General features: G+C 43.3%; 1 protein-coding gene across 4 annotated transcripts in view; it reads right to left on the reverse strand.

Moving 5' to 3' along the window:
• Positions 1-1,250: 1,250 nt before the first annotated feature.
• The window catches only part of TPD52 (tumor protein D52), a 59,777-nt gene continuing 36,122 nt past the window's right edge, over positions 1,251-24,905 (reverse strand). For 3 of the 4 annotated variants that reach the window (XM_090040226.1, XM_090040227.1, XM_090040224.1), the window contains exons 2-6: positions 22,063-22,178; positions 21,366-21,514; positions 18,884-18,985; positions 8,162-8,210; positions 1,251-5,321 (exon numbers count right to left, since the gene is read on the reverse strand). In XM_090040226.1, the coding sequence (XP_089896352.1) occupies positions 5,205-5,321; positions 8,162-8,210; positions 18,884-18,985; positions 21,366-21,514; positions 22,063-22,178 (533 nt within the window). In that variant the 3' untranslated portion in view covers positions 1,251-5,204. Of the gene's footprint in view, positions 5,322-8,161; positions 8,211-11,652; positions 11,695-18,883; positions 18,986-21,365; positions 21,515-22,062; positions 22,179-24,905 lie in introns of all 4 variants that reach the window. The other variant, XM_090040228.1, reaches the window with a different exon arrangement.

Here is a 24,905-nt window from a genome sequence, read left to right on the forward strand (position 1 = left end):
ATACCTCACAGCTGTGCTCATCTGGACATGGCCCTAGGGTACTAATGCTTTGTACAGAAGAGCACCTTAGAAGCAGGTACTAGTCGTATCCCTAGTGAAGGAAAAATTGCCAACAAGTTGTGAAGTCCTCTACGATAGGGTAGATTGAGCTCTTTAATCTTCGTTGGCAACCAGTCTAGGAGGGAAGCCCCAAAAGATGAACAAATGGATGATCTCAAATGGATGATCTTCTTTGCTCCAGTAGCTTCTGTGGCCAAACTTGTTCCAAATGTACTGGTACCTGCCTTTCCTTTGGATTAAACCAGCAAGGCTAAGAGGAGGATGCTGGTGTGTGGGCAACTCATTGTCTCTATATACATGCTCAAGCTTTTGTGTCCTGAAAAGGTCACTCCAGCTTCACTGTATTTTCAAGTGAGGATTATGTTCAGCAAAGCATAATTCTACTGTCTCGCAAGACAGATGCCTATTACTAGTAGTAATGGTGCTACTACTGTCATTTTCAGTTCTCATCTGTCTTCTGTGTTATGTTATTGGATGGAATAGTATGCATTCATACTGATAATGTATTTTTACAATCAATGCTGTATTTACCTGGAACCAAAATGGCTTTTAATGTAGGGTAATCACCTTAAATAGGTAAATTCCACACATGGAAAATTGGAAAATACTATAATTTTACAATTTTTTGTAATTTTCTGTGTATAGAATCTAATTATTGGAGGGCTGTCTTAAATCTGTTCCCACCTGTGGAGGGAGGCAGGCATCTTGCTCCTCTGCCACTTGCCCCTCATTCCTGCACCTTGTGACCTGTCCTCTGACCCATAACCTATCACTGTCCTCCCATTCACCTGCCCCCCGACCCAATTCCCTACCTGTGCTGTTGTCTGATACCCATCATGTGCTGCTATTCACCCCTGCTGCTGCCCAGTCCCCAGTACATGTTGCTTCCTCATTCCCTGCCTAATCATGAGCACATGCTGCTGCCCCACTCCCCACCTAATCCTCATGCAAGCTACTGCCCTATCCCCCACCTGATCCTTGACTTGTATTCCTGCCTGATCCTGGACCTAGCTGGTAACAGTGCTGGCACTCAGATTAAAGATGAGAAGTTTTTCCCAATGTTGCATGAGGGGGTGGGAAATTGTTTTGGATTTGAGTAACTATAGTAATAAGTTAAGTTTGGAAAAATCAGTGTGGGTTTATATACAAACTGTATGTTTCCGCAAGAAAAAAAGGAAGGAAAGAAAATGTATAATGTTTGCTTTCCTGCTGGAAAGCAATTTAAATAAATGTGTTTTATTTTACCTTAAAAGTGTACAGACACAAAGTAGAAAACAGAAACGCTAAACAATTAACTTCACACATTCATGGTGAAAATACCTGACAGGTGCTTATCCAAAAATCCTTATCGGTCTGTGTTTCTGTCTGAGAAGACTGTTGCATGTTGAATAAGAAAAAACAAAGAAGAAAAACCATACTGTAATTTTAATATGTTTATACCAGACCCAAGAAGTCAAATAATGCAGTGATGTCCCAAGGTCATTCAAGTAGGTTATATACTTATAGTGCTATATATTCAAAACATTCATAGTTGCATTTATGCATCTCTCTGATTACATTCTACATGGTTGACTATGGTTATGTTTCATCGCGAAAACTTTGTATATATTCTTTATCTGCATACCTTCATTATTATGCACATTTGAAGGCCTACTAGAGCCTGCTTTCACTATGTGTACTCTTGTGTCATACTGTTTGATGTTAAAGTGCACAATTGTAAAAGGCAGGTGAGAGAGTGTAAGATGAGAGGCAAGTTAAAAGGCAGATGAGATTTTGTGTCTACCAGCCCTCCCTTCCAAAACTGTGAAGTCTGGTGTTGACACCAAGTCATACAAAGGTGACCAAAAAGTCAGCCCCATTGTAACCCGAGCAATAGTCTGCTGTGGGGAGCTCCAGTTTTGGTGCAAAGCAAAAATGTGGGCAAAAAGGAGAGATTCCAGACAGGAGTCACTCCCTGAACATTTTCAATCAACTCCTCCTGTTAAAGGTGCTTCTGAGCACAGCACTCTGTACTGGGTCTAGGTGATTTATTATAGTTAAAACAATTGGAAAAAGTCCCAGAGCCTACCATAGATACAGGGCAGGACCTAAAAGATCTAGACCTCCATGGCAACCTGGAGAAGACCAGTAGGAAACCCTGGAAGGACAGAAGAGTGATGGATAACCCCAGCAGCATGAAGAAACAGTGGAGACCCCCAGCAGAGCAACAGATCTTCAGTGGCATGGAAGAGTGGCAGATACGGTGGAGACCCCTGGCAAAATGAAGGAATGACAAAGACTCCTGGTGGAGCAGTGGAGACCTCTGGGGGTGGCATCCACAGCAGCTCTCCCTAGCATCACTCTCTCGCATCAGAGTAACTAACTCTTGCGCAGACCTCCCTACCAGCCCTTGCTACTTTGGCTGGCATAGGTGGTAGAGTCCCAAGAAAAGGGCAGCAACACCTGATAGGGGTGGGCAAAATGGTGGATCTGACCAGAGACCAGACTCCATCTCCCAACAGCCTTTGTCTGCATTACTGTTGCCAGTTTCTATGAAGACTCCAGTAGTGGTGGGGCCATGACAGCACAGGGCCAAAGTTTTTATGAAGACCAGCACTGGCAGGGTGTGTGGCTGGGCAGGGAACTGCTCCAGGACCAGGGTTGGGATTTTGCAGCAGTGACAGCATGGCTTGGTGCAAGGGCTGAACTGTGATCTGCTGTCTGCATGCCCCTGCCCAGGGTGTGAGTAGCGGACTTCATCTGCCCACGAGTTCCAACAGCAGAGAGCAACAGGGCCCCTGGAGTGGGCCTCCCTACACAGCACTTACTACCAAGCTGATGCAGGAGTAAAGCCTACAGATGGCAGCCCTGAATGAGACTTCCTTCCCTAGCAACTCGATAGGTGGTAGCTCCCTTGGTTTGCCACTGCATATGACTATGATCAATTTTGATCTACAGCTAAAGGTTAATAGTTAAGGTTTTGCTTAGGCTATACCCCTGCTCCTCTTTTCTGTACAATAAACCTGCTTTAACATTTGCTTGCAAGTGGGCAGAGTGTTTACATGAGAACACCCAATTCAAGTTATTTTACTGAGTTTGTGTCAGGGCTTGAGGTAAATTTGAAAAGTTGGTGTAAAACCCCTGTATTTGTACACAGCCATTCTTAATACCATTCAGTGCCTGGCAGAACAGCAACATACAGGCCTTACAGGGTGGGTGTCAGGTGGCAGCCTGGCACTCAAAAAATGAGTTTTGGGTCAGGCAGGGTCCTATCCAGTCTTCTTCAGCCAAGTCCCTCAGTGGTGGAGAGGTACGTTTCTGAGTGACCTGAAAAGGGTTTTGCTTCCCCAGCCCAAAAGAAGCTCCTTTGGGGCAAGGTACATACCATAGGCCTGGTGGGAGGGAGATGGCAACTGGCAGGCTGGCACATGAATACTAAGCTTCAGATTGGGAAGAAGCCTACTCAGGCTTCCTCATGAGATTCTCCCAGTGGCAGGGACATGTGGTTTAGGGTGACCCAAAAAGGATTTTATCCCATAATTGCAACCAAAACACAGCTCCTTGTTCAGGGAAATGTACACAGCATACAGGCCTGGAGGCCTGTCAGTAGGCATGCTGGTGCACAAAAACCAAGTTTAGGGTCAGGCAGCATCCGACCTAGGTTATCTCAAGCAAGTCTCCCAGTGGTTTGGGGTGAACTAAAAAGGATTTTCACCCATAATCCCAGCCCACAGTTCCTTATTCAGTGCCATAGGTAGGAGGGGGGCAGCGGGTGGCAAGCTGGTATGCAAAAACCAAGTTTTCAGTGGGGCTGGGACCTGCCCAGACTTCTTCAGGCAAGCCCCCTGAGCATGGAGACATGCTCTGTAGTGACCTAAAATGGGTTTTCCCCATAATCCCTGCACAACGTCAGCTCCTTATTTGGGGCATTGTACACAGATCTGGGGGGCTGTCAGTTGGCAGACTTTGGATAGGGCACAGTCCTACTCAGACTCAATCAGAGGTGGTGATGTGTAGTTTAGGGTACCCGAAAAAATGTTGCCCCAGAAATCCCAGCCTAATCTCAGCTCTTTATTTGGGGCTATGTACTTGATACATGATATTATTTCACATTTTTATTCGTAAATATACATTTCAGATGAAATTCTAATTCTTTAGCTTTTCTAATTAATTGCTAACAACCTTTAATTGTGTAAAGATTACCTTTGAAAAAAGAACCAGGAATAAGAAACTAAGAATAAGGAACCAACTTCAGCCTCATCCTCTGCCCTGCTACAGTAATGATGCCACGCCACACATCTTAGTGCTCTGGTATGCACATGTTTCATACTTAAAAAGCACATCAAGGCCAAGGCCATTTTCCTATAGCAGCATGATTCAGGAATTAAGGGTAAGGAAAGAATTCCCAGTGTGACACAAATAAGAAGTGGCAAAGATACAAGACCAGCAACATGAGGCAACACACTTGCATTTGGGCTAAGCCAGAGAGATTCTATTAAGAGGATCCACAATTAAGTCAGCAAATCCCAACACAAGTTAGGATTGCCACCTTTAGGCTTCACCTCTGTTTATTATACAAGTAGCAGATCTGTTTACAACAGTAAAATGTCTTCGTATGATAACCTGCTTCAAGAATAACTTAGTTGTTGAAGCAGAAGTCCTCTTTCTTTTGCTAGCAGTAATTTTCCTAGTGTAATGTCCCATATTTGTTTCAGCACAGCATGTAACCTATCACAAAAGAACGAAGTACTGGAGCTTCTGTTTGAAGGCAAAATAGAAAATAGCAGGGCAAAGAAAAGATGCTTATATGTAGAAAGCTTTGGGCCCATCACCACAGCATTCAAAAGGAAGTTAAAGTTATAAAGCTGTATCTACAGTGCATCTAATGTTTTCAATGCAATACTATTAGACTTCCTTTAAATCAAAAATTAATCCTTTAAAAGGCATAAAAAATTCCCCTTCCCACAAAAAAAAGCTGAAATAATGAGTTTTTCTTGCAAAAATATTTTGAACCCGCAGACAAGCTCTGTATCAACTACTTCGATAAAACAGCTGAGTGCTAAATAAAAGCACATCTGGTGGAAGTGGACAGCAGAAAACGTTACAAATGTGCTTAGTTTTTGCTTGCAGCATCCGGCAGTGGGTAGCAGGACAAAGGCAGGGTCTCACTGGGTCTCTTCCTGTGTCTGTTCTGCAATGGTTTCTGTGGCACTTGCATTGGCAGCTGAGTTCAAGACTTCTCCAAAGTCCCCCCCAGCAGGCTTGCCGCCTCCAACTTTAGACTAGAACACACAGAAGAGAGAAAGGGTAACCCCATGCTAACAAGTTGATCATTTTTACAGTAAATTATGCTAATATCTGCAAGAAAGTTTACCTGGCCTGAATAAAATTTCCCATTTTCTCCAGAATCATAGTCTCTACAGTTGCTGACACTTAACTGGTATAATGGGATCTGATACCTGATCCCAATAATTATGCCTTCTGCCATACCACATGCATGGCAGGAGATACAATTATGGGACTGGGGATCAGATCTGATCCTGGGCCCACCCTGCACCAACAAATAATAAGTTGGGTACCCAGTGCTGAGTACCCAGTCAGAGCCTTGAATAACTGGTTAATCAAGCCTTAAGTGTAACATCTGCCACGGATGCTCAAGCAGCTCTCGATGCTGCTCAAGTGAAGTCACATGGGTACAAGAAGAAAGGACTGCAACTTTTACTTCCTTCAAGCGTTACAAGTCTCTTTTACAGCTTCCAGAGATGAACAATCCTTGCTCAGATTTGAGACACTTGGTATGCAAATACTCGGGGTGCATCAATAAAGATTTTCTTGGTCAATACCAATGGCAGATTATTAACCAGCCATATTAGCCAATACTGATCTGATAGCCAATTTACAGGAATACATCCTGGCAGCTTGGAGAGCAGCATCCAACCAGTAAACCTGTGGTGGGGGAAGAGTTGGGAAGGAAAGGAGTGTGGAGGGGGTGGAGTGGGGAGATTTAGGCCCTCACAGTGTGGAAGTGGGGTAGGGGCAGGCACTGCCCTGCCAGGGCAGCAAATGCAACCCCTGGGATTGTGGCTGAGCCATAGATGGCTTGTCTGGTGAGGTGGCTCCCCACCACTGCATGCAACTCTGGGGGGGGCATGTGCCACCCAGAACTGTGTGCAGGCAAGGGCAGACTGCCTGCTGTGGGCTTGGGGCTGCAACCAACCTCTTCCTGGTGGGGCGGGGCTGGGGCAGCTACAGGTAATTTTGGGGTGACTGTAGCCCACCCCATGGGCCCCCCTCCCAGTACTACCACTGCCTGCTCTGAGTGCAGCCCAGCCCCTTCTGCCAGAAAGAGGCTGGCATAACCCCTAGCCACAAGCTCACAACAGGCAGCTTGTCCTCACCCTGCACACAAAAAAAAAGAGGGAGGCACATACCCCATGCCACCCCAGGGGTGCATGCAATCATGGGGAGCTGCCCACAGGTTCATCCCACTCCCAGGGTCACATTCACTGCCCTGGCTGGGCAGCACCTGCTCCTGCCCCACTCCCTCCCTCATCATGGGAGCCTCCATCTGCCTCCCATGACCTTTCCCTTCCCCCCACTTAGTGGCCAGACACTGCTCTCCAAGCTGCTGGGCCACATTCTTCACTATGTGCATACTTCGACTACATGAACATGCATGGCATTTATTGGTGATGCCAGTCAAAAAAAGCCGACGGCCGATAACGTTAAATTTTCCTGTTATCGGTGCCAAACCAATATGCAAGATATATTGGTACACCTCTAGCAAATATGTTTTATATAGACTGTAGAATGTACAACTTTAAAATAGAGTCATGCACTTGTTCACACTCATTTAGAGATTCTGGAATATGATACAAGCCAAGCCTTTTTCCTCATTGCTCAAAAGAGCACTGAGCAACTTCAAGGAAGCAGCCTGAAGTTCTCTTGTTTTAATGAAGCATAATTTCAGCTCCATCCTTTGCATAGAGATTGCAGCATATTTATTCCATTCCACACCTATATGCCTTATGTACCTGACCCTACTACTCCCCATCTAGAAAGGTGAGCCTTTGAGGGAACAGAAAGAGCAGATCCTGAGCTCATGTACACTGTGATTAGCCATGGCATAAAGGCACAAACTTCTTATTTACTTTTCACCTACCCCACTGCTACTATATAAAAAGAAGCCAACAGTTCCATTTTATACAGGGTTTCTTACTGGAACAAGTATAACACTAATTTAGGCTGCATTCCTCATTAATTTCAGTCACCTCACCTTAGAGTAAGGCTTAAGACGATAGATAGAACACTTGAGTGTACTATACCTCAGAAGTTTCAGTCCAAAAGCTTGAAAATTCAATGTTACGGAAATCAGCTTTTATTGACAACGTTAGTGGACCAGGGAGTAACTAAAGGCATCTCCTGTGGTAGCCAGCTCATACTTTTATTACTACACCCTTACTTCTCGTCATTGTATTCTGTTTGCACCTTCACAGTATTTGACTCTATGGCTGCATCCAGACAAGCGTGGCTGTGCAGTGTGGCACCTCAGACATGTCTGTGGCACCTCATACCACATGTTCAGTTGTTCTCCATGCTGCAGTGGAGCAGTGTGGAGGGGTTTTTTGACCCCTGAGTATCCAGGGGATCAAGAAAACCTATGGGGAAAAAGTGGAGCAGCATGCACAATTCAAAAGCAGAGACGGGCCTCCTAGAGCTGTGCTGCAGCTGCCAGCCACGCTCTCCATGGCAGAATTGCTGCTGCTGCTGCCGCCCTGAGAGAGCCCCAGTACCCCAGGTAACGCTGCTGGTGTCAGCACAGTACTGGCCCTAGCCTGGCCTGCCATGCCTGGTGCAACTTGCTGTGTGCCAAAGCACATGTGGCAGAACCATTCCCCAGGGATGACTAGCAGTAGTGCAAGGTGTGCCACCGCCAGTTGTTCCCAGGGAACCAAATGCCCACACCATCTGTGGACACGGCATAGGAGACAGTTGCAAAACTGCCACTGGAGTTATACAAGGAAGGGATCGGAGCACCAGCTCTTGTATATGGAAGAAAGCTTTAGGTTTCTTCACAACTGATTCCAGGAGTACCAGAAGTTCACAGCTACTTGGGACTTACCTTTAGGTTTTCAACCTTTTCTTCAAAAGACTTGAAAGTTGGAGAGTTTCTAGAAGCCAAAACAAACAAAACCCCATTAATTAAGAATTCATCCACAAAAGAAAAAGAAACATACTTCTTGATTTCCCCGTCTGATGCATTTTGAACACTGCTCTCAGATATTACCTTATTAAATATACTAAAGTCTTTATTCTCTGAAAACGCTAACTTATATTCAACCAAGGTTCTCTCCAAGCTGCAAGTGAGCATGGCCACACACAATTTAATACCATACCTCACAGTAACTTATAAACACCATGCACCCACCTGGAGAGGAGCTGGGCTGTGGCACGGTAAGGTGAGGTAGGGGCTGGTGCAGGCTCTGCCAGCCCTGCTTTGCTCCCCAGCCCTGATGCCATGTGCCTCCTCACTCCCAGAGGCGAGGCAGGGGTGGGGGCTGGAGCTGGCATGGGCTCTACTGGCTCCAGGGGACTGCACCGCTCCCCAGCCCCGAGTCCATGAATCTCCTCACTCCCAGAGCAAGGACACATGCAGAGCTCAGCTTCCCCAGATCTCAGATTAAATGCTGCAGGCAGCAGCGGCTCAAGGTATTTCACTCTTCTTCAGACAGCACATTACTCTCCCAGCAACAGTGTTTACAAAGCCCAATGCACTGTAGTCAGATTTACTCTGGTTACCCATAGCAGGGAAAAATGCGTGGGGCAGAGCAGGATGGTGCAGAACCTGGGTCTGCATCAGAGGAAAAGGAGCAGGCGCAAGGAATCATTCCTAACCATGATGCAGTTTGGAGGTGCTGGTTATAGCTGTGTTGGTCTAAGGCAGAGGCAGGTAATTATTTTGGGTGGAGGGCCACTTACTGAGTTTTGGCAAACCATTGAGGCCTGCATGACAGGCAGCCCAGGGCAGATAAATATTCATTTTCTGAATTTTTTAGGGACCCCACAGGCCAGATAAAATGGCATGGCGGGCCACATCCAGCCCCCAGGCTGCATTTTGCCCACTCCTGGTCTAAGGACATAGGCAGACAAAGTGCTCTGGGTAAATTATATCACATGTACCCAAAGCACTTTGTCTAACCATGACATAAGATTTCTGCATCATGAATGGGGAGTCCCCATTACCGGCTCCAGGGAACTGCTCTGCTCCCAAGCCCCCAGTCTTGTGCTTAGAGGATTATTCCAAAATCCACTGCCTGAGGATCCACTGCATGATAACTCTAGTCTATTAGGCTTAGTGTAGTCCGGATCCAGGCTTAGCGGAAGGGGGAGGTGGGACCGAAGTGGCGCACTCATGGACCACTACACCTTGGAGGGAACATTGCATTCAACCTAGGTTTTAAGTAGTAAAGTTTCATCTTAAAAAAAGAAAACAACCCAAATCTGAAAATTACTGGCAAGCTGAGCAGTTTGTTTTTACGCTGGAGAATAGAAACATACTTTGTAATGGCAGATTTTATGCTGGTGTCACACAGAAGAGAATTAAATGATGGGACCATTTCAAGGAAGCAGACACTGTACAACAGTAGGTTTTAAACTGGAGATTTCTCATTAGGTCTTCAAATGAACTTTTGAATTAGAGAATTTGTCAGTCAGTTCAGCAGAACAATTTAGTAGTTACTTAGCAGCTTGACTAACTTGATAACTGTTATATGCAGCTTGTTATAGAGGTTTCTAGAAAACTTAAGAAACTATTAAAAACTCAGGCTAGAAACAGATGTTGCTAAAAGAAGCAGATTAGCTTTGTGACGACATATCAGCACAGCTGATCCTCTTAACTGCACAAAAAACACATGTTGCTCCCTGTCCCATCCTTTGACACTGCTGGACAACAGGTGATGTGTGCTCCCAGAACTTAAGGAGCCTAGTCCCACACACCCCAGAATTCCCATGCACGATCAGGCACTTCAAGCCCCAGAAGCACCTGCCCAGCTTTTACCACTCGGAGACATCCCCAGAATCTGCAGGGCACATCTCCAAGAGCAGGGCAAGTCAGAGGTTTTCCCATTTAAGAGACTTGCCCCTGGGATTTCCCAGGAGTACCTCTGTAAGTGGGAAAATACCAGCTTTTGTCCCTTTTACAGAGACGCTCGGGGCACCTGTCCGTAAGCGAGGAAAGCTGGGCAGGTGCTTCCGGCACTTACGGAGGCTGATCCCATATGAAAATTCCCAGGGTATACATGATCCAGTCCCCCAGAGCATGTATCTGGGGAGGCTGAATAGTGTAGGCAACTCCAGGCTACCTTAAAGCAAATGGACACTTTCTGCTAAATAGCAACACTAATTAATACCGTATTTATCATGCTCAAAAATTTTGGGCACTTATGGTACGACAAGGGGCATCGACATCTGTTTGGTTTGCCTCTGTGCCATCTTTAAAAAATTTAAGGCAGCACAAAGGCAATGTCTGTTTCCACCCAAGGTGAATTTCAACTAAGCATAACTTACAAGAAAACATGGATCTCGTTGCCAGACAGTGTGATATATCAAGCTCACAAAGGAGCTTCTAGTCCATCCCTCTGACTAGAGTTAGCAGTAATCAACAGTAATAAGTAAGCCAATATGTAATAGGGAAGGGAAAAAATAAGTCTGTGTAAACTGTGGGCAAGATAAACACAATACAATGTATGGATGAGTGTTAAGAGAAGGCCCACTGATGTAAAAATAAGGAGTTTTGCCTTCCAGGGTCAAGTAGTCACCCAGAGTTTTTGTATCCAACTGCCAGCAAATTTGCTCTGGTGACCTGCAAAATATCTTGCATACCTTACCTTTCTGCAGAGACTGAAAAAATACCTGCCTTCAGTGAGCAAGGTTTGGGGTTCTGTATTGTGTTCTTCATGCTTTATTTAGGCTATGAAAAAATATTAAGACTAACTTCTGCTTGATATCCACTTACATTCCCACACAGTCTTATATACTGTGTGCATGTATACAACTCAGGTTTGTAAAACTGATATTAATCTAGAAAGAAATTGCCTGTGCATGTCTTTTGATCTTGAGGAGACTGGAAGGTTGTTGCCAGCCAGGAAGTAACAGAAGAGAGAAGCAAGAAAATTAAAGCCAGCAAAGGAAGAAAAAAAATCAAACCACGTAAGCAAGGCCACATTCTTATAGATTAAGCAGAAATAATTAAACACACCTCTATTTCAGAAGATTTGTAAAAGACCATTCTAAATTTGCAGTAGTTTTAGTGGTATAACTTTCCTAAAAGGAAAATAATATATTCAGATTCTCATACCACAGCAGAGACACGCAATTTGTCACGTCCAAGATATACAAAGCCAAAAGACTACTTGTTCAAAAAAAAGCTTTCTGCAGAGACTATGCTGCATGCTTTTCTTTAAAAACAAGAAACCAAAAAACCAGGATGTTTCCATTACTTAAAAAAAGAAGTTATCCCTATCCTCACCCCCTAACAAGAGCCAACAAATCAAAAGATTCCTAGTAAAGGTTACACACACCCAACCAACTGGATTACACAATATCATACATTACCTCATAACGGGCATGCTAATTGAATGTTGTATGGAGCGTATACTAAGTGCCAGCATTAAGAAAAGAGAAAGCAAGAAATTAGTGAACAATTATGAAAAGTAATTTGCTTAGAAACCTTTAGTCTCTGATCTCATGCACATAAACATTATCTTCAAGTATGGGAAGAAAAATTCTCATACAGTAACTGCTTGTTCAAGGGCAAAGAAGTGACAGCCATGCGCATTCCTATACAGCATAGCAAGAGAGCAGCAGCACTTTAAAAGAATAAATTAAGTCATCATGCCAGTTAAAAGCACACACTCTGTTTGCATAGCTGCAACATAGTTCCTTCACTCTCATATATATTAATTTTTCAGGCATTGAGAAACATGCTACATTCACAGTTCTAGTACCATTAAGTGGGAAGTTAATACCAAAGCCTTATTATTCAAAACTTCCTCCCACTGAAAAACTGAAAGTCTTACCCTTGCTCTAAAATACTATTGCTAGGAACTGCAGGACTCCTATTGCACTTTATGGATTTTTTAAAACACATGGAAATAAGTAGCACTTCAGGAGCTGAACATCTGACATTTAGTAGCAAGATTTAATAGTTAAATTTTGTGGATTGTTCATACATTATTTTATTTGAATGATTAAAGCCTAGTCATTCAGACCTGGGTGTTTCAACCCTGTTCTGGATGAACACTTCTTTAGCCTCTATCAGTGCTGTCAGAGGGTCACCATCATAGTTTGTAGCAAGATGGGCAATCAGAAACTAAATAGCCACCAGATGAATTTCAGCAATAATGATGTAAACAACCCTAATCCCACCCCCTAGAAAAAAAAAATCTTTGCATCCTCATATTTTTTCTTAATATATCTAGTTCTATATGATCAAAGTGATTCTTATACTAGCTGGAGGCCGTACCACTTCCTGTAGAGAAGCTGTTAGCCACAAAACTTTTACAACTATACCTGGAATGACTATTCTAGACTAGGGAATCCATCCCTAACAGCTGCTAGCTATTCATCTTATTTCTGAGGGAAACCGAGTCTCCAGTAAGTGACCCAATATTCTAGTAAAGCCAGATTGATCCTAATAAAAAATTTCCAGATTAGGAAACCTGAAAAGATGTGTTTTTGGATGTGCTCAGACACCAAAGAGGGGACAATAGTTTACATTAAAAAAAAAAGTTTTAAAGACAAGGAGACACTTTGCTAAGTGAATTCACAATTGAAGTTTTTTGGGAGTAGTGCTACATACTGAGAGTGTCTACAGAGTGCACACTGTACACAGCAGCATGAACTGCTAGCTGGTGTAATCTGATAATCTTTACTCCAGCCATGATGTCTTGTTCTTTTCTTCTTCCAACCACTGCTTTACTTTATATGTACCTGGTTAGATGATCCAACTTTGGATTTTCAGGGTGATTTCCCCCTACTTCAAGACAAGTCTTATTTCCACATCAAGTCCCATGATGTTATTAGAGAATTACTAGATTCCAGTTTTGCATCAATATATTCTCTAATGCACTCCGTACTTACATTTCTCCAGTATTGGTCAGCCACCTCCCTCACCCTGTAACAGGTTCTCACTTCTAGATGTGAAAATGTAAGAATAAGGGTGTGACATCTGTTCTCCCCCTTCAACTACATCCTACAAACCCACTCACAGAGGAGAACAACTGAGGGCTGCCACACACAGAGGAGAACAACTGAAGGCTGCTCTGTGGATGGCAATTACAACATTGTCTTCTGAGACAGCATTCTAGGAACAGTTTAATTTCTGCAGCACCATAAACCATATTTGTTACATAGAACAAGGAATAATTAATTATGCAAAAGTCAACTACTCAAGAAAATTAATGACTCAACCCAACCCAAACTTAGAATCAAAGTTATTCTCAATTTAGATACAGGTAGCCCCCGCTTAATGCTCTTAGTTAGTTCCGTGAAAATTGAGTGTTAAGCGGAACTGCGTTAAGCGAAACCTATTTCCCCATAGGCAATAATGCAAATAGAAATAATTGCTTACCACTGCTTCTTACCATAGCTTCTCACCATCACCACCCCCCATGCCTCCACCTGCCTGCTCCAGCCCCATGTGCCAGCCCACGGCCTGCACTCCTGCCAGCTCCAGCACCACAGGGCCCCGCTCTCACTGCTTCTCTCCACCACCACTTCTCCTCATCCACCAGCTGCTCCGGCCCATGTGCCAGCCCACAGCCTGTGCTCCTGCCCGCTCCAGCACTCTGGCAGGGGCCCCGCACTCATGCACGCTCCCCCCCGGCACACACACACACTTACTGCTTCTTGCTGCAGACACTTCTCCCCACACCCCCTGCTCCTGCTGCCCTGGCCTGGGGCCCTGCAGCACCAAGCTCATTCCCACCTACCCACTCACTGCCACTCACCGTTTCTTGCCACCACTACTGCTTCACTGAGTGCTATAGTGGAACTGGCTCAGCATTAAGCGAGGTATTAATTTTAAATGAGCGCTATAGTGCTAAGTGAAACCGTGTTAAGCGGGGGTTGCCTGTAATTTGATTTCACAATGTGATTTGCAATAGGGTTTAGGGTAAGGTCTACAGCTTCCACTGTAATCAAGATGAATGGGAGATACTGCAGTATAATGGGAATGACTATTTTCCACCTTTATAAAACTTTAAAGATACAAGATTAATATGATAGGAACAAGTAGTTGGGGGGAAGCAAGAAACCATTACTTCCCCCCAAGACACAATGTCATGTTCCATTTCTTTGTCACTCCCTGAACTACTCCATAAAAGGTGAAGGATACAAAGGACAAATAAGGTCCATTTGTATCATCACCACTAAGTGGTTAAAGACAATAAAAAACACGAATTATGTTCTCCTACAGCCCTGTACAAACCCCACGTCTTGCCTTGAAAGCTCTTTCATGCAGAAAACGCATCTTGCAGAGAATAACTTTTGAAAGTTACCCAAGGTGTCAATATAGGGTGCTAGATGTTTTCTAACCATGAGGTACAGTCTTTGTCAGAGAGCTACATCCAAGATGGAAGCACATCACAAATATGGCTAGAATTTAGATAATCCCAAGTTATCCCCACTTGTCTCCTATCTAGCCATTATCATCAAAGAATGTCTTGTAGGTATATTAAAAGGTAATCCTTAGGAATAACTAAGGAACAAATAAAATGTTTCAAGATTAGTTTGGGGGACAACCAATGCTTAAAGGATGGGGCAAATTTATAAGGTAAGAAATTACAATTTTTATACAAATGCCTAGTGTGGTACAAAGGGGAGCAGATTTGATCACAAATGTCTGAACATCAGGCACAGGATAGTATTGTCAGCAGATGAGAAGAATGCAACAGAATTTGGGTCATTTTTCATAGCCAAAAAACCCAGCCAATTGACATCCTCATCCACTGGAGGACATAAGGAGGCTTAATTAAGACAAAGGTAAAATTCAGCACAAGAGTTAAAAAGTTGAAGCAATATGAATGGAGAAAAGGAAGAAATCAGGAGACAACCAAAGATAGGAGCTCACTGGACACTCCCCTTATGGGGGAAGAAGAGGAAGAGAGAAAAAGCTCAGCAAGAATGAAGAGTGATTGGTGGAATAGCTGAGAGGGGAATGAGTTGCAAAAACAAAGAGGTCAAAATCCAAGTAACAGAAAGATGAAGGGGGAAAAAGAGTCAAGACAGATGCACCTATTGGAAGCTGCAGGAGTAACGTCAGTGGAATAGGGAGGGCAGAAGCTGAACTGAGTAGAAGCAGAACGAAGTGATTATAGATAATACATGACACATTCATAAATGAGTGGAAGGTAAGATTGTTAAGAGGTAGGGTGAATCAAAAATATGGTTTGGTTTTTTTTGGGGGGGGGGGGGGCCGTTATTTTTAAAGGAGATGGAAACAACTTGCTTGCCAGTGCTAAGGAATCTGAAGACAGGACTCTGGGGAAATTTTCTAGACACTAGGCTATTGGGCGAGAGGCAGTCATCACTCCCTCCTGAAGAGGGAGGGAGACAGAAGGGATCACAGATTTGCATCCTGAGGGAAGACTTGTTCTCAGGTAGCCTTGTAAGCGGCTGCACAGTATTAAGGGACACCCTCCCACCAGCACCACTCATTCTGCATTTCCTACCAGCTACTTCAAGCACCCTTCATACTGTGTTTTATGACCATTACTTATATGCCCCCTGCTCAGGAAAACAAGTTCCATTAGGCAGCAGAACACATAAAAAGTTAAGCACTGTAAAAACCATGTCTCCCTTGTGACTCTAGCCAATGGAACACTGTTTCAAGGAGGCTGGAAGCAGCAGAAGTCTCCACCAGTTCCACCACAACCCCTTGGTGGAGAGCTAAAAAAAAAAACTCAGATCCAGAAGACATACCACCAACGCCCAGCAGCCATACACTTAAGAGGAAGCACAACTGCATCCTTGCAGTTAGGGCACTTGCTCAGGAGCAAGGAACTTAGTCTTCACCCCAGATTTTTTTTAAAACCAGTGAGTTCTGAATGCAACACATACAAGCATTCCTGGGTGCAGAGATCAGGACCTCCCACCATCCCTCCCCAGTACTGTGGCCATTCCACTACAGCACCACACTCCTCCTTCTAGGCCTAATGAATCTCAGTCTTTATTGCAGTGGCACAGCTTCAGTTACCTTTAGTACCCCTGCTCCTCATACCTGGCGGTTAGGGCAGTCTCAACACAGGCTCAAACCTGCTTGGGCTAAAGCAGACTCAAACCTTCCATTCCCAAGGAAGTGTTCTATGCACAAGAGCACTGTACATACCTGCATGTGGCAGCACCCTTTTCTCCTCCATTCATGTTTAAGAGTGAGCCCTGCTCAGTTCTTCCAGAGAAGTGATCAAGGAACCTATCCTAAAAGGGTAGATATTCTGGCTTATAGAGTCCAGGTAGATGAAAGGTACCAGACTCAGAGCTAGAGGGAAGTACTAAACTTCACAGTGAAGAGGGAAATCACACACACCCCTGGGCTTGGCATTTCCTATTGACTAACCCTAGCTGAATCAAATGTAAAAGATTTTTTCAAACAGCCTTCGAGGTGTACAGCTCTCCCCATGAAATGCATACAGCACTTCGGAGCCTCCCATAAAAGTAATGCTAGAATCCACTGTGGGGGACTGGTGCCAAAATAACTTGTAGGCTCTCAAGTCCCTTACTGGATCTAGCACTTGGAGAAAGTAGTAAAAAGACCACTGTTAGAGTGATTCTGCAGCTGCAGTCCAAAGAAGATCAAACATCAGCAATATCAAGATAGAAGAGGAAAAAAATGATTAGGAATAGCACAGACCTATTAAATGCAACTCTTTAGCCACTGGAGTCAAGCAACATCTAGACAGCATATATTAAAATGACAGCTTATTTTGCTAGATACTAGATTTGATGTATAGATGTATGAATATTTGTTATACATGGTTGATAAGATTTCTAGATACAGAGTCATTTAATTCTGTAGCATATTATCCTTTACTAACTCTAGTATACTAATCTTTTACAGAGGGGAAGAAGGAGATCCCATGACTATTCAGCTTAAGCAAGCAGTTCCAAGTGTTCACTGTTCTTTTCACAACATTTAGATTAATGTAATCCAATGAAGTCTATTTACATTTAACATTAAGCATATAGTTTGCATTGGCTTTTCAGTTGGTTGCAAGTCAGATTCATCTCAAATTAAAGACAGTGTGCCTGGGATTCCAAAAACAGTAAATACAAGAAATAATTTAGTTAGGTAAACACAGATTTACATTAGTTTCATGTGCATTGACACTCAAGTGTTGTGACAACCTAATTACTGAACAGCTATTTTGATGGAAGGACACCAGAAGGAAAATTGCTAATCTATCAAGCCACAAGACAGAAATACAAACAACAGACCAGAACTTTGATTCAGACATTAGAGGAAGGAATTTGGCATGCCACTGACCTTTTCATAGGTCTCCTTTCAAAATCCACATTTCAAGAACTGTTCTCTCCTGCAAACAGCTTTCTTCCTTTCACTTTCTGAAAATCTGATTTCCTATTCGTTTAGAAACTGCTCAAATGTGTAGTTTATTTGCACTCCTGAAATTATAGGCTGGGTTACTCCACTTTTAGGAAAAAAAGTATTTTAATTACATTAACCTACATAAAATATTGCCTTTAGATTATGAAACCAATTAAGAATTTTAAACGTGTAAACAGTCTGATGAACTACATGCTGAATTTTAACAACTCTTATTCCTACCTTACCTAAAGGAATGTGAAAATGCCTGCAGTCTGCAGGATGCCAGAGTAAGCATTAAAAAAAGAAAGGAAGTTCTGATAAATCTGTAGGAAAAAAAGTTTCAATTGCGTAGCTACTCTTCAAACATTCTCATTCACTTATAGAAGCAAGAAAGAGGTAAATGGCAGCACTTGACATACAGGCCTGACTTTATTACTTTGTTTCAAATACAGCTAAAGGTTATGAGGCTACATTAAACTTTGAAGTTAAGTGAACCAAATTATTTGGCCATTAATGCAAGACAAGCTACCACAGCAGCCAAACAAATTAAGAAGAATTCTGTAGATACCTGTACTGAGAACTGCAATTTCTATTATTTGTGTAAACAGGTGGATGGCAAGTAAATACTCAAGTAAAATAATTTACACAGATTATTATTGTATGAATAAAATTGGCACAGTTTGATACTGTGACAATTACTAGCTTTTAAAAACTTGGATACTGAAAATAGTTTGTGAAAGGTAATAAAACCAGGCCCTTGATATGAAGGTAGGAGTAGCTTACAAGTATTTATGTGAAACATTATTTAAACAATGCAAGACAAAAAAACCTGACCCTATCCATAAAAAAAAAAATGCACGTTTCTAAGAAACTTAAGACATAACTACAGTGTAATGTGCATCCTTTGGCTGAAATAGTGAGAAGTTGGCTAAAAGAACAGATGCAATGACACCACAAGGGCACAGCTGAAAATACTTCTATAATCCCGATGGGTGACAAAGGTGCTATCGAGCTGTCTTGCATACGTAAATCCACTGATGTGGAAGAAAATTGTGCAGAGGTTTTACAAGCAAATTCCACAAGGGCATTTCTATTCAACAGCAAAGTGCTCCAAGAGGCTATACTTTATCATGTCTCCAAGTTACTTACATCACAAAATTTCATTACATTGGTGAGAAAGCATTACTATTTAAAAATGTCAGCAAAGTATATTGTATACATTTTATGCATAAGGAAACATACTTCACATCTTCCAGCTTCTTAGTGATGACTGAGCCAACAGATGAAAAAGCAGCAGAGGCCTTCTGCCCAGCCTGAGAGAGGGTTTCTGATGTCTTCTTATACCTACATTCAAAACAATATATTGAAACAATAGAATAAAAATCCCTAGAATTTATTCTAGGAATTGTAGGAGGTTTAGCAAGAGTCTCAAGCAAATCCCAAGAAACATATGCATTTGACTAAAAGACGATGGATAACCAACTTGACTTGGAAACAGATGATTATGATCCTATCTGACCAACTGCATAAATCCTTTTTGGCCTTAAGAGTTATTAACCTTACTCTGAAACTTGAGTTGACAACAATGTAAGCTTCTTTCTAGGGGGGAAAAAAAGTCTTTGATTAATTTGCTTATTTGACATGAAGTTAGATACAAGTATGTGGTGTCACTAAGAAAATATTACAGCTACATGTTAACTGCTGCAAGTTGAAACTAAGGAGACTGTGACAGGGCAGGACCTAGGGGTGCCGTGAACTTCCCTAGCGTCCCCTACCGAGCCAAGTTGGTGTCAATGCACCCTCACCATCTCACCCACCACGTCTTTGATGTTAGCAGTGTTTAAGGGAGGCTGCCTTTCTGTCCTCTTTGACACAGTGCCCTGATGTATCCCAGTCTGTGCTCTGTCTTGGGTGACTCAGTGCACTAAAACCTCAGGGGCTACGCATGGCTCCAACCACCCCTGTACCAAACCCCAAGCCTCGCAGATGTACTGGACGTTGTTTGGTCAATCCCTATCCGTGCCTGCATGGGCGCCCCCCGGCTTCTCTCGCCATTGCCTGTGCCCTCACGGGTTCCCTGCCTCGCGACTATGCCCGCACTGGGGGCTCCTCCCACAATGGTGCCTGCACTGGGGGCTTGCCTTGCAAATCATTGCCCCGCACAGAGGCTGGGGTCAATACACCCCTAAACGCTGTCCCCTCTCTGGCACCGGGGTCCCCACGCTACCATGGAGCCCCTATGAGGCCTCCTTCAACCCTCAACAGCCTCACCCAGCCCTCTGGTGTAACAACAAATAACCAAAACAATAACGCAAGCCAATCGGCTATAACTCAAATCTAAGCCTCCTGGCCAAAGTGTTCTCTAAATCATGCAACATCTCACACCCGTAAAACTAGCGATTTGTACCTCCAGTCCTTTCCCTTATCCCCTTTCAGGGCCAAGCTCTTTTCCTTGGTCTAACAGTATTCCTTCGGGCCGGCTGCCGGTTGGGAGAGGGAGGGAGAGAGCGCACCCATAACCTCCTGTCTGTTTTATGGTGGTTGGCCCTGCCCCTTCCGGTCAGCTGACCCACCAGGTGCTGGCCCTTAGCTCCTCCTGGTTGCCCCTAGCAACCAGCACCTGAGCCCATACTGCTGCTTTTTAGTAAGCACCTCAGTGCCCTGCTACAGAGACACGCAAAGCATTTGATCTGAGCCTTCAGGAGGCGGAGAAGCTTCTTGGCCACATACGCATACATAGACATACAACACAGCCCTGCAATCTATTAAGCCACTCAAAGTCACGGTAAATTTCTGCCCTTCAGAAGCATATAGTAATTTTACACTATATAGAACTTGTATCTGCTCCTACTCAGTTTCATCCCAGGATAATCATTTGCTCCATGCAGACAGGCTTCCTTGCCACCTATTGGCCAGGCACAGTAATAGCATCTGAGGCAGCCAGCAAAGGGAGAATTGCAAATGTGACCTGTTGTTACTACAGGAAGTGAATACAGAGTAAAATCCAAAGTAAATTGTTACATTCTTACTCTGAACTAATCTTATCTCAGGTCTGCACCTTAAAACAGTTAAGTGTCCTCACAGCTCTAGTGGAAGAATGCAGGGTTTTTTGTTTGGTTTTTTTTTGTGGAGGGGGGGGAGGTTGCAGGGGTGGGGAGGGGGAAATAAGGTGAGGGTTTGCCCTGAGCTCAGTATCTTTTTGTCAGAAAGGCCATTCAATATAATTTTTTAACCTCTAACAGAAAATATTTATTTGTGAATCTATAGGCAAAAGCATCGTTAAAAGACAACGGGAAGTTCACCTTTGATGCAAGTTGTATCTGGAAAAAATCTTTGGTTAAGAAAACCCACTATGCCCTTTACTTCTTCTGTTAAGCTAAATTTAGAACAGGTTTACTAATTTAGGGTGTGGGTATCTTGTTTGATTGAGCCACTTTGACAGCACCACCAACTAAAAAGGTACCAAATTATACATTTAGAATTTTTGTTTTCAGTAATTAGAAAAAAAAGCTGAAAGTAGCCTCCTTGGAGTAAAGATTTAATGCAAAACTTGTATTTTATTAAAACTAGTCATCCAATCCTTAACTACTCAGAAGACAGCCATTAACTCATTCCTTTCCTTAGAAGAGGAAGTTTAAACATGGCACAAAGACCTTCCACTTTTCAGTTTCAGACACCTTTCCACTTAAATACTAGTTCTTGATATACCAAATCAGAAACATACGCTGTAGTTGATGTCACATCTTGCCAGCCTTTGGTAATGTTCTGCCTCAGTTCCTGCAGTGAATTGATTCCTAGTTTTCTCTTGATCTCTGCTAGATGCTTTTCCTTGGCAGCTAACACTTGTGAGAGTGTCTGGATTTCTTCTTCTACCTATCGCAAAAAAGGCCAAGGAATATCAGTTAGTAGCTGATTCAAGCAACATTTTTAGGAAAAGTATTCATTAAATACCATCCTCAAAGTTCATTACAATGGATGGCCCATGTTCAGCATTTCTTCTCATCTAGAAAAAGCAATCAGTATCCTTTAAAGAACTGAAACTGCTGGAAAAAAATTATATAATTCCACTTGTCTAGCTATTTCAATGTTTTTGAAGGAAGACGAAAGAATTTGAGAGATGCATGTGATAACGTCCTATTTCAGAGGGTAGAAAGATCCTAGATATTTCTTAAGACAGCTCAGTGGTCAAGGATTGACCAGCTATGGGAATCAACCTGAATTGACAGCTTAGGCCAAAATGTCTAACTGTTGTTCTTAATTCTCTACAACTGAAAAGAAGCCTAGGCACCGAGTGCTTGCAAGGCTTCCATTCTTCTTTTCATTTCTACAAAAAAAGGATCTTATCCCAAATGTTCTGCTTGTTGTTTCAGAAAGATTCACTCTGTAGATCAGCATTTGAAAGATTAGTTAGGAGCATTTACCTTAACAAGTTCTTTTCTTAATTCTTCCTGTTCTTCTTCAGACAGAGGTTCTGGCATGTTAACTGTAGCAGCAGCATCCTCTCCTACCTCAGTTATGGAATCACTTCTCAGCAGTTCTTGAGGAAAGGGAAAAAGCCACATATTAAAGGTTATTAGATAGTTAGTAATCTGCCAAAAGGTGGAGAGGAGGGGAGAAGATGCCAGATTTTAAATATGCATGAAATCTAAAAAAAGGTAGATATTTCACACTAGTGTCAAGGGCATCTTTACATTACTGTTAAAACCAGATTTCTTAACTGTCACCATTTACTATATATTTTATGAATATGACCAAAACAGCAACTCGCTCAAAACTTGCGCGCGAAGTGGTAAAACTAGAGATCCAAGGAGTGATCTTCTAATTACTAGATTCCTGCAGTCACCAACAGCAAAATGCCTGAAGAGGATATTACTTTATCATGTCCCCAAGTTACCTGCATCACAAAATTACTATACATTGCAAAAAAACCCAGCCTTTTGCACTTTCAAAGCACACTTTATACATAGTATCCAAAGGGGTACATCTGGGAAGAGAGTCATTCTGCATACCCCTTAGAACTTCAAGAGAAACTTGGGAAAAGAAAGGAACTAGCCAGCTCTCTCTTCAGGGGTGGGAGGAGGGGAGGGAGGGAGGGAAAGGGGGAGGAAATAATGCCTTTGTTAATATGGTTTCCAAATATGTCTAATGCAGTGATCTCCAACCTGTCTAAGTAGGAGATCACCTTTGGCATTTAAAAACAGCTCAAGATCTACTGTGCACTGCCGCCACCTCCCCCGCCCCCCACCCAGCAAATAAATCTGTGGGGGAGGGAAGGTAGGGGTAGATTGAGGCAGAGGGAGAAAACGTTATTTGGGGGCATACCCCCCCAGCAGGTAAATCCTACCTAGCCAGGGACCCACTCAACTTACCCTTGTAGCACTATCCCTCACCAGGAGGGCCTCTATCTAGCCCCAACCCCTTCCCTCCCCCACAGATTGACCTCCTGGGCTGGGCTCACCCGTGAATGAACATGGGCACTCAGCCCCCACCCCAGCCTCGGATCGACTCCAAGAAACTTCAAGAACTACCACAAGATGCTCCAAGATCTACCAGTGGATCAAGATCCACTGGTTAGTGATGACTGGTCTAATGACTGCTGTGCCAGATATTCCAGATTAATCTAGTGAGCTGGATTCTGTTCCTTGTCTTCTAAGCAGGTACCCGTGCAAGCTCTTTGATCCACGTCAGGGGTTGTCAACTGGGAGTACTTGGAAAAGTGCTAGGGGGTATGTGTGGATGGAGCACTGCTACCCACCACGCCGCACTGCCGCTTTCCAGGAGCAGGGCCAGGGAGGCAAGGCAAGCAGCTCCCTTCTACAGGCTGCACAGGTGCCACCCAGTTGGCCAGACATGGGAGAGAAGGGGAGCTCGCACGTGGCAGTTGCTGCTGCCATCACCTCCCCAGGCCACTGCTGCCACATGCAAACCCCTCTTCCCCTCCATGTCCAGCTGCTACCACCAGAAGGGTACACTTCTTAAAAAAAGGCTGGAAACCCCTGCTTTAAGTGGGTTGCACAAGTAGCAACATTTGGTTTGGAGAAATCTGGTCTCTGGGTGGCATGTAAGAAGGAACTACCCATCTAATTCTCTGATCCCATGGCTAAGTTTGTTTTGGTAGTTAAAGACACCCTGGCAAATATATTTTATATGGAATTCAGCAAAACAAAAAACACAGGGCAGTGTTATTTCCAGTTCATAACTATGCATCTACACTAATCACCCTGTCAAGTATCTCAGGGCTTCATGGTTGTCACAGCAAACCCCAAACAGAGAATTGTCTCACACTGTCCTTCCCCTATATGCAGTGTTTGAGTTGATTAATTTACTGAGCTAAAGAAAAGAAACTGGCATGTAAAACTTAACTTAGATTTTTCTGAACCACCTGTTCCCCCCAAACTACTTAGTTATACAAGGCAGATATCCTGGGTGCATGGGTAGAATTTTTTAGCTATTTAGTTGTGCATTAAAATGTATACAGTATGTACATGCAGTTGTATAGTCTCTTGCTACTAGAGGGAACTGAACTACTTATTTCTGCAGGTACTTCTGAGGATTCAAAAAATTCACTATAGAGGGACAATGCAAATGTTTTCCCAACAGAGATTTCAAAGGTTCTTTTGTAATTCAGAGTCAGGATTCCTTCATAAACTCACCCTGTTTCCACTGAATTTCAAGTTAGTCATATTTCAGTCAAATACTCAGATTTAGGACCATTTTCTATTTGTGGCCTAAATTAGATTAGCTGAGAGAGAGAAGAGTTAGACTTGATTGGCCAAGGCTGAAGCCACAGACTGACAGCCTTTGAAAAGAATATTTGGCCAACCTTTGCTATGCTCTACCATTCAGAAAACTGGTATATTCTGCATTTTAGCTCAACTGTTACCTTCAGGACACATAATTCTTACCAAGTCTTATCCAGAAACTGCCTTAATATACCCAGTTCTCATATGGCAAATCACTAGCGCTTCAGAAGCACCAGTCTTACAGCATCATCCCCGAGTATGCTTGTTGGCTTTTAAAGCAAGGTTTTGCCTTAAGACCCACGTGTGCCAGAAGTAACTAAGGATGTTTGGCATGCAGACTGCTGGATCCTTTTTGTGGTAGTTTGTGTCAGAAGTTTCTGTTGTCAAAGTATATGTAGACACCCTGTTGGAGGCCAAGTGGTAGATACACAGTCAGTGTCAAAGCCACTTGCAAAAATATTTGCAAGCCAGTAAATCAATCACTCTGATCTGATTACCATTACAATTTAGTGTCTTTTCCT

Source organism: Crocodylus siamensis, chromosome 3 (assembly GCF_052110815.1).
Source record: "Crocodylus siamensis isolate JL-2025a chromosome 3, ASM5211081v1, whole genome shotgun sequence".
Classification (NCBI taxonomy): domain Eukaryota; kingdom Metazoa; phylum Chordata; order Crocodylia; family Crocodylidae; genus Crocodylus; species Crocodylus siamensis.